General features: G+C 36.9%; 1 protein-coding gene across 1 annotated transcript; it reads right to left on the bottom strand.

Annotated features, from left to right (window-relative positions):
* Nucleotides 1–9,067: 9,067 nt before the first annotated feature.
* Nucleotides 9,068–9,997, bottom strand: LOC124969020 (olfactory receptor 7G2-like). Its single transcript, XM_047531848.1, has one exon. It carries the CDS (start codon nt 9,995–9,997, stop codon nt 9,068–9,070), a length of 930 nt encoding a protein of 309 aa, XP_047387804.1.
* Between the last annotated feature and the right edge of the window lie 589 nt (nt 9,998–10,586).

Here is a 10,586-nt window from a genome sequence, read left to right as displayed (position 1 = left end):
GAACAGACTTCCCTCTCATGGGAAAGATGAAGCTGTGATTTCAATGGCGATTGTTTGGTACAATATAAGACTAGCAGCTGGTATGGTGGCACTTGCCTCTACTTGTAGCAACTTGGGAGACTGAGGCAGAAGGATAGCAATTCAAGGACAGCCTGGGCAACTCAGTGAGAACCTGTCTCAAAATAAAAAATGGATGGGAGGTTTTGTAGCTTGGTGACAGAACACTTGTCTAACAGGTGTCATGAGCTGGATTCAATCTCCAGTATATGTATGTATGTATCTATCTATCTATATGTATACGCATAGTGCACATATATGTGTATACACATGCACATATATATGCATGTGTATATGTATGTATGTAAGTGGGTGTGTTTATGTATATATATGTAGATAAACAGACATACATACGTGTACATACACAAATACTCCCACATCTGAATTTAATTCAGTGCCCTGCATTAGTGTTGTGGAGGCAAACCACGTTCAACTGGATGAGAAGCCTGGGTGCCTTGTATGACGGAGCTGTCTGGTTGAGCTAGTGTAGTATGACTTTCATAGTGTACTTGTTGAGCTAGCTGTAGTGTAGTATGACTTTCATAGTGTACTTGTTCCAACCATCACTTTGCATACACTAAATATGTACAATTGCTGTTTGCACAGATATATCTCAATAAACATAGGGGTAAGCATCATTGACGAGTTTGTATGAAGAGAAATGAATGGAGTCAAGCAACCCACACAGTGCTGGGCAGGTGAGGCTCACACTGACCCTTCCTTTGGTGTGTGTGAGTGTGTGACTTACAGGATAAAGATCTCACAATACTCTTCATCCCATACAAGGACATGGGTTGGGGCACTTGGGTGTAGAAGAAAGAAAGAGAGCATCTCTAGCTCAACAAATTCAGATTTCAGAGAATAGTTTGTGTGCTGAAATGATCTTTAAGAATCTCAATTATGTGTAAAAGTAAGAAAGAAAAGCAGCAACCATGATACAACCATTCATTTGCCTTAGTCACAGATTGACATGTATAGCAATGCAAAGAAAATCATAATACATAAATCAAACACTTGGTTTACAAAACCATGAATTTCTAAAGTAGGAAAAATTATTTACATAAATTCTACAACATGTAAAAATTAAAATTTTCATAACCCATAAAGGTACATAATTATTCATTATATTTAAAGTATGATGAAAGATTTAAAGTATAATGAATCAAGAAGGGATTGCACTCATTACTCAGCAGTAAATGCACATTTCACTCTTGCTTTTTGTATTTTTATTGCAGTAAATAAAGTAAATGATAGAACCATAACTGAATTCCCTTGCTTTATGTACTTGCTCACACTTCATTTGTTTCTTTCCCTATGGAAACAGTCAGATAATATTTATAGATATTATTCTCCAGGAATTTTCATTAAGTCTGGTATTATTCTTCCAGAAGATAGAAGTTGCTTCATGTTGCATTTTTAAAACTTTATGTAAACAGAATCTTACTGTACACTGCATTTACAAGTGGCACTCTTAAGTACTTTATTCATTTTTTCATACTTTTATGCGTGCATTGTAATTACACTTACCATTAGGATTCATTGTACCGTATTTGTACATGCTGAGGCACTTTATTTTATTGATTAATATTGATATACGCAGTTTTTCCTTTATCTTAAATTCCACTGTTAGGATGTGATTAGTTCCCTGCAGCTGTCCAGAGAGAGCAGGTGCCCAGTATTATGAAAAATGATTGAAAATTGTCAAAAATGTGAAGAGAATGTGTCAGGAGGTGGAGTTGGGCAGCAGAGTCCAGGGACCTGCTTCTCCTCATCCTCTGCCTGAACTTCCCTCAATGCTTCCTTAGGAATGACCCAGCACCTCACCTGGATGTGGAGATAGAAATGTGTTCTTAAGATGGAAGACACACTGTGAGCCTGTGGGCTCCAGCTCAGGAAGGACCATCTCTGGTTGAAGGCACAACTGTTGCTTCCTGGTTTCCTGGGCTTCTGAGTGAGGTTCTCACTAGCTGACACCTCCAGTCTCTGTGTCCCTTGGGGCTCAATACCCACAGCTCCTCATTATACCAGAAATGTTACTGTCATCCTGATCCCAGGAGTGCATGTCCATAAGACCAAATCTGTAGAACAGAGGAAATCATGGTGGCTCCTCTCCTGACCCATGAGGCCAACCCTACATCACCCAGGACACTCCAATGAGTCTGCTCACCTCCATTTATCACCTGGTACATAAAACACATTGAACTTACAAATAAATACCTACCTTCCATTTTATGTGCTACCCAGTTTATCATATCAGGAAACAGGATTAATTAAATTATATTTTAACAATTTTTTATTTGTTCTAATTAGTTATACATCACAGTAGAATGTGTTTTGACACATCATACATAAATGGAATATAACTTCTCCTTCTTCTGGTTTTATATGGTGTATAGTTATACTGGTTGTGTAATCATATATGTGAATAGGGTAATCATGTCTTATTAATTCTACTATCCTCTTATCCCCATATCCCCATCTCTCCCTTCACTGCTCTCTGTCTAATCCAAAGTATCTCTATTCTTCCCTAGCTACCAACTCCTTATTGTGAATTAGTATCTGCATATCAAAGAAAATATTTAGTCTTTGGTTATTTGGGTTTGACTTATTTTGCCTATCATAATATTCTGCAACTCCATCCATTTACCTGCAAATAACATTATTTCACTTTTCTTTAAGGCTGAGCAATATTCTGTTGTGTATATATACCACATTTTCTTTATCCATCCATCTGTCAAAGGGCATCTATGTTGGTTCTATAGCTTAACTATTGTTAATTGTGCTGCTATAAACATTGATGTGGCTGTGTTACTGTAGTGTGCTGATTTTAAGTCCTTTGGGTATAAACCAAGGAGTGGGATAACTGGGTCAAATGGTGATTCCATTCCAAGTTTTCTGAGGAATTTCCATACTGCTTTCCATAGTGGTTGTACCAATTTGCAGCCCCACCAGAAATGTAGGAGTGAACCATTTTCCCCACATCCTCACTAACATTTATTGTTCCTTGTATTCTTGATAATTTCCATTCTGACTGGAACAAGATGAAATCTCAGTGTAGTTTTGATTTGCATTTCTCTAATTGCTAGGGATGTTGAACATTTTTCATATATTTGTTGATCAATTCCCTTTCTTCTGTGAAGTGTCTTTTTAGATCCTTAGCCCATTTGTTGAGTGGGTTATTTTGTGTGTGAGTGTGTGTTAATTTTTTGAGTTCTTTATATATTCTGGAGATTAATGCTCTGAGGTACAAGATTTTCTCCCATTCTGTAGGCTCCCTCTTCATGTTATTGATTATTTCTTTTGCTGAGAAGAAGCTTTTTAGTTTGAATCCATCCCCCTTATTGATTCTTGATTTTAGTTCTTGTGCTTTAAGGGCCTTGTTAAGTAAGCCAGTTCCTATGCTTATATGGTGAAGATTTGGGCCTACTTTTCTTCTAATGGGCTTGGGGTGTCTGGTCTAATTCCTAGGTCCTTGATACACTTGGAGTTGACTTTTGTGCAGAGTGAGAGATAGGGGTTTAATTTCATTTTGCTACATATGAATTTCCAGTTTTCCCAGCACCATTTGTTGAACAGGCTACCTTTTCTCCAATATATGTTTTTGGTGCCTTTGTCTAGTAATACGTAGCTGTATTTTTGTGTGCTTTTCTCTATGTCTGCTATTCTGTAGCACTGGTCTATGTGTCTGTTTTGATGCCAATACCATGCTGTTTTTATTACTATAGGTCTCTAGTATATTTGGAGGTCTGGGGTTGTGATGCCCCCTGCTTCAGTTTTTTGCTAAAGATTGATTCAGCTACTCTGAGTCTCTTATTTTTCCAAATGAATTTCATGATGCTTTTCCTATATCTATGAAGAATGTCATTGGAATTTTAATAGGGATTACAGTAAATCTGTATAACACTTTTGGTAGAATGACCATTTTGACAATGTTAATTCTAACTATTCAAGTGCATGGGAGATCTTTCCATCTTATAAGGTCTTCTTCATTTTCTTTCTTTAGTATTCTGTAGTTTTCATTGTAGAGTTCTTTCACCTCTTCTGTTAGATTGATTCCCAAGTATTTCACTTTTTTTTTAGGTTATCGTGAATGGGGTAATTTTCCTAATTTCTCTTGCAGTGGATTCATCATTTATGTATAGAAATGCTTTTGATTTATAGATATTTATTTTTTATCCTGGTGTTTTGCTGAATTCATTTATTAATTCTAGAAGTTTTCTGGTGGAATTCTTGGTTCTTCTAAATATAGAATCATATCATTAGCAAATAGTGATAGTTTGAGCTCTTCTTTTCCTACTCATATCCTTTTAATTCTTTCTTCTGTCTAATTGCTCTGGTTAATGTTTCAAAGATGATGTTGAATAAAGTTGGTGAAAGAGTGCATTCTTGTCTTGTTCCAGTTCTTAGAGGGAATGCTTTTTATTTTTCTCCATTCATAATGATGCTGGACTTGGGTGTAGCAAATAACACTTTTATAATGTTGAGTTATCCCTAGTTTTTCTACTGTTTTTGCATGAAGGGTTGCTGTATTTTGTCCAGGGTTTTTTATGCATCTACTGAGATGATCATATGATTCTTGTCTTTAAGTCAACTGATGTGATAAATCATGTTTATTGATTTGCTATGTTGACTAACCTTGCATCCCCAGGGTGGACCCCACTTGATCATTTTGCTCTGTTGTTTAAATATCTTTTATTATATGGAAATTTTATTACAAGTAGAGGAGAAAATGTGTGTACTGCCTGGGTCTCTGAGCATAGCCCAATACTGCTGCCTGAGTACCTGATTTCCTTCTAGTACAGTGAACAGTATGAATAGTTTTTGACAATCCTGGGCTTAAATTTTGTTTCTGCCTATTTGTTGCTATGAGCCCCTGAAAAGTATCTGACTCCTATAAATACACATGAGATGGGCACATGAGATATTTCTAACTCTTCTCTTTTATGTATCTCATGTGTATTTTTTGATGGACATTAGCATTTATTTCTGTTAGGTGTCTAGTCATATGTATATTTAGAATTTTTTACCAGTTGTCCAAAATGATTGTTCCAAGTTATGTAATCAGCACTGTAAGGCATTATTGTAACCCAATGAAATACATAAAAATTAAAAAGAAGAAGGAATAAGGAAGAAAATGTGTCTGAGCAAACAACTCTGTCTATGTAGTTAGATGTGCAGATACTTTGCTCAATGTTGCCTGTCGTATTAGGTGGCTTTGCATATCTCTTAAAACAATGGGGTATATAAATTCTCCGACTTCTATACAATATTTTGAGGAAAACTTTTAAATGCATATTCAAATTCACACATTGTGTGATTTTCATTATGGATCATCCAAGCATAACAAAATTATAGAAAACCAAAACGAGGGGTTGGGCACCCTATTCAACATTATCAAATTCCCAACTTCACAGTCCTGACTTTAATTACTTTCATTGCAGCAAATGATCCTCATGCAACTGAAGCCAAGCTTGTTGTATGATCTTCTTTCTTTCCATTACCCAGCTTAATCAGGACATTAATGTGATAAATATGATTACCCTGTGGTTTTTATTGTATTAGTACTTATTCCTCTACAAACAATTGCTTTTTCTAATCTAGAAAGCTACATCTAATAAATAGCATTACACTGTGCATGTCATGGAACTTTCTATGTAATACAGATTTAATTTATGTTCAGCTTCATTTCTATTTAGCTAATTTTAAATTTATATTTAGCTAATTTACCACAATGAGGATGAGCTGTATTATTATATCATAATTCATTTCTCTGTTTTTATTCGACATTGATCTTTCTCTTTGACCCTAAGACTGCTGTAAGTCCTTAGGGACCAAGCCTCTAGATAGACCATTCCGGAGGCCCAGGCCCTTAGTCTGCAGAACCAAGTTGCACATCTTGTGTCCCCGTCCCTGCCTCCCCACGCTTCCCTATCTTGCACACATGCCTGAGCCACCCTTCTCTACCTGGGTTCCAGCCTTCCTTCAGCTACAACAATGGCAGTTGTGGAGTCTGATTCTAGCTTTATATTTGAATCATAGGTTTGTTTTTGCTGTGGGTAAATGAAATATTTTTACTATAACTAATACATTGCCAAAATGCATTTAGAGCAGTTTTACTCTAAAAGTCACTGAATGTTGCATGAATCTTAATCTTTATGCTATGTACTTTGCTCATTAGATTCTCATTTGTAATTTACAATTAGTTATGATTGATCAATAGAGACATTTACATCAGTCCCTTTTAAGAGTTCCATGATTGCTGTTTCAAATATCACCAAAGTACCAGGGTACATTTTTTACCATATGAGGGTATCATGGGTTCAAATTATGATTAATTATTAACAGTGATTTAAGAGTTTGCCTCACTGGCAAACAGTGCTGTGCTGGTTTATTGATCCTCCCAGGAGTCACAGTGAGATTTCAACCATAATGAATACATGGAGACAGTGTCTGTGTTAGTGGCTGATTACAGACATTTTATCACTAGTGAATTGAATATTTTCACATGTTCATCAACATCATTCACTCAATCTTAACTCTTTCTGCATGAACTTGTTTATTTAAATCCATCACAATTTTATTTGTTATTTCATACCCATGAATCAAGGTAGCATTGTGGTATCATACTATACTGCTTTACCTCCATTAATTTGAAGCATGTGAAATAATAAAGAAAATATGAAAAGGCATGGATGAGTGTAGAAAATTACAAATAATCATAAAAAAAGTGAGCCTATGAACAGGGTACCTTTGGGATTGTAACTAAAATCTTCATTCCTACGAGGAATGTACTTTAACTGACTTGTGAGGTACCATCTCTAAGACAGATGATATTAGTGCAAGCATAGACAGGACAGTTCTAGGGTTTAGAAAAAGTGTAGAAAACATGAACCCATAAGTAAGCTGCTTCTTTATTTCCAAATTGATAATACACTAAATGGATAGTTGTTTAAAAAGGTGCAAAATACTGAAAATGATTCTGATTCCATTCTAACATCACGGGCAAAAACAAATCTCATGTGAACCAGTGCTGAATGGGAAAGGCAGGTTATATCAGTCCTACTGAGGCAAAGTTGAAGTTTCAGTGTCAAAATCTATCAAGGACTATGATGATATGGAGTTATTAAAAAGTAAGAAAAGTCAACATTTGAGAGCATCTTTTAAATATCACAAAACCCATGAATAAAGCAGAAACATGAATGAAGAATTAATTTACAGTCTATACAAAAAAGACTGATATCATGGTTACATAAAGAGCTACTAGATGTTTGGAAATATGAAATATTTTGAACATACATGTTTCAGTCAAGAGAAAATAACTGATCAATATTATGTGAAATGACACTGAAGCTCATAAGAGAGTTGTAAAGTAAGTCAGTGATGCTTCACAGCCTTAGATGGTCAAGTAAGTGAAAGGTGAGGGGATGACGTGGAACACCAGGAACATGCCACTGGGAAGGTACAAGGGAGGAGTCACTTAGGAAATAACTCTCTGGAGCTTCCCAAGATAGGGAGTTACCCTGCAATAGCCAGTCACACCCCAAGTGTGAGACGGAATTTCATTTCTTTCCAAAGACACAGAGAATATTCAGAAAAATATTCAATTTAAACATCAGATAAAGATACTGATATGTCATCAACATCACAAATGCTTATATTCGGTGTTGCAAAACACAATTTAAAATATGGATATTGAAATTGAATAAATAATTGCTGAGCACAACAGAACAGATTTGACGTATGATGTGAGAATTAAGGTAACACATGGAATTCCCTTAGAATATTTAATTTTTCCAAAGCAGTATAGAAAATACACTTATGGAATATATAACCCTACAGAGTGATAAAAATACACCACAGTCCTATAAAATGGCAGTTTTCTAGGGCAATAATGATCAAAAACTGGGTACATCAATGGGATTTCTTTCTCCATGGTTACTACACCTTCTCCTTTTCTCCTGTCTTCTCCAATTCCTTCTCTCACAGGAAGCTTGTACTTACACTGAATTCCCACCCATACATCGAAGAAAAGATCCTCATTTCTCAAATGATTAATATTCATGCATTTATAGAATAAGCTCATCATAAGTTCTTGGGAAAGATTCTGGACATACTTTGAGGCCACTATTTAGCCCACTACAGAGATGCAGTCCGGTAGATTCATGGAAAAGATACATGTCTATTTGTCAACAGACAAATAGGAAGCACATTGAGTCTTCTGTATCCAGCATCAGTTTAGGAATAATACCTGAATTTGTTGCTACCTCCTGGTGTCTTGGAAGGCAAGTAGTTCTAGGTGGACGCCACCTATGGACATATAGGAGGAGGATATATACAAGTCCTGCTCTGTACATTTCCTATCTTAGAAGTCCTTGTACGAAAAAGTAACACTCTTTGAAGTTAGATCACATTAGTGTTAGACTGTACTTATTGTAGAAGGACTGAATGACAGCTTCACTGATAAGTATCACCTCTATCCCAATCATCTCAAAAGACTGATATTATCTAATTATGTGAAGTTTATAGGCAATGAATCTGAGTGTGGTGGACACTGTTTTTATCTCAGAAGAATGTGATTTTCAAAGAAGTGATCTTTGTATTTACTTCTGAGTCTTTGCAAGTACATCAGTAAGACTACCATAAAGATGAAATTCTCATGACTTAAATCACCACAGATTTGCTTAAATATTTTTCTGGCCCTTTCAACCATCACCAACTTTTCTAAGTGTGTACAGCAACAAAATTTCCTAAAACCTGTATCCCTCCTACAGGTTCTACTTCTGTGAATCTCCAGGAAGGGACTTGGTTTAGCAATGGAAATCATGGGTCCAAACCAAAGAGCTACACAAAAAGCAAAACTGGGTTTCAAGTCACCTTAAAATGTACCTTATCATTACATTGTTTCACAAGTTTATATGAAGATTGAACCAGAGTATCAGGAATTCATGGTTCCTAGGAATCCTGTCACTTCAGCTTACTCTAGAAATCTAAATACAAAGCAAATGACTAATCATAAAAGTGAAGTTAGCCTACTGATGAGCTTCCTCAAGGCCTCCTTCACGTCCCTGTTCCTCAGGCTGTAGATGAAGGGGTTCAGCATGGGAGGGACCACAGTGTACATCACTGAGGCCACTACAGTCTTCCGTGGGGAGTCAGTCATTGCAGAGCTAATGTAAACCCCAAAAACTGTCCCATAGAACAAGGAGACAACAGACAGGTGAGACCCACAGGTGGAAAAGGCTTTCTGCTTCCCTTCTGATGATGGAATTCTCAAGATAGAGGACACAATGTGAATATAAGAGAAAATGATTCCAGAGAGAGGAAGACCACCGAATATGCAAGTTTCAATGTATATCAAGATATTATCAATGAGTGTATCAGAGCAGGCCAGTTTGATTATCTGAGGTAGTTCACAGAAGAAAGTGGGGATCTCCAGGTCTGTGCAGAAGGACAGCCTCAGTATCATCAGAGTGTCAAACAGGGCATCAACAGTGCTTATGGACAGAGATGTCAGGACCAGAAGGACACAGAGGCAGAGGTTCATGATGGTTGTATAACTCAGGGGGTGACAAATGGCCACATAGCGGTCATAGGCCATAACTGCAAGGAGAAAATTTTCCAAGACAGCAAAAATTATGACAAAGCAGACCTGGGAGAGGCAGCCTGTGTAAGTGATGCTCTGGTCCTGTGTTTGGATATTTAGGAGCATCTTTGGGATGGTGCTTGTACTGAAGCAGATGTCATTCAAGGAGAGACTGCAGAGGAAGAAATACATGGGGGTGTGGAGGTGGGAGTCAGAACTGACAGCCAGGATGATGAGCAGGTTTCCCAGGATGGTGACCAGGTACATGGACAGGAACAGGCTAAAGATGAGGGGCTGCAGTGCCGGGTCCTCTGTCAGTCCCAGAAGGAGGAATTCTGTTTGGTTTCTTATTTCCATGGTGTTGAAGCATCTGATGGAAATGTTGGGGATAAAAAGGTAATAAAATGTTTCAATAATTGCAGCTTCATTTGCATTAATGACAGAAATGAAGAGAAACTCTGGGTGATAGACCAGCAGTCAGTGTTTCAACAAGCCCTCCAAATGACTCTTATGTATGCTGAGTGTTGAGAACCTGGTCATTATACACCAAACTTTTTCTCTGGCTGGTAGTAGAATCCAGTGAATGTTCAGACTTTTTCACTTTTACTTTCTTCCTCAGTTCTTCAATTACACCGATTTTGCTTCTACTCTCTTATAAAATATTTTTCATGTGCTATGTTTCATTTGCTATTCTGAGTTCTTAGATAGAAACAAGTTCAAAGACATGCTATTCAGTCAGAAACTTCCTCTGCCTTTAAAAATGTCATGAATGCAGTTTTGAAATCTTTGTCTATTGCAAAGATTCCTTAACCTTACATTGCTTCAGAATCACCAGGAAGTCTTTTGAAATTGCAGATGTGTTAGTTCCTATGATCACTTCCATTTACTTGTGAGGACACCTAGGTACGGTGAGGTGATGTCATGGATGTGAGGTCTGCAGTGAGTG

Source organism: Sciurus carolinensis, chromosome 17, assembly GCF_902686445.1.
Source record: "Sciurus carolinensis chromosome 17, mSciCar1.2, whole genome shotgun sequence".
NCBI lineage: Eukaryota > Metazoa > Chordata > Mammalia > Rodentia > Sciuridae > Sciurus > Sciurus carolinensis.
This window is presented reverse-complemented; position numbering and strand designations above follow the sequence as displayed.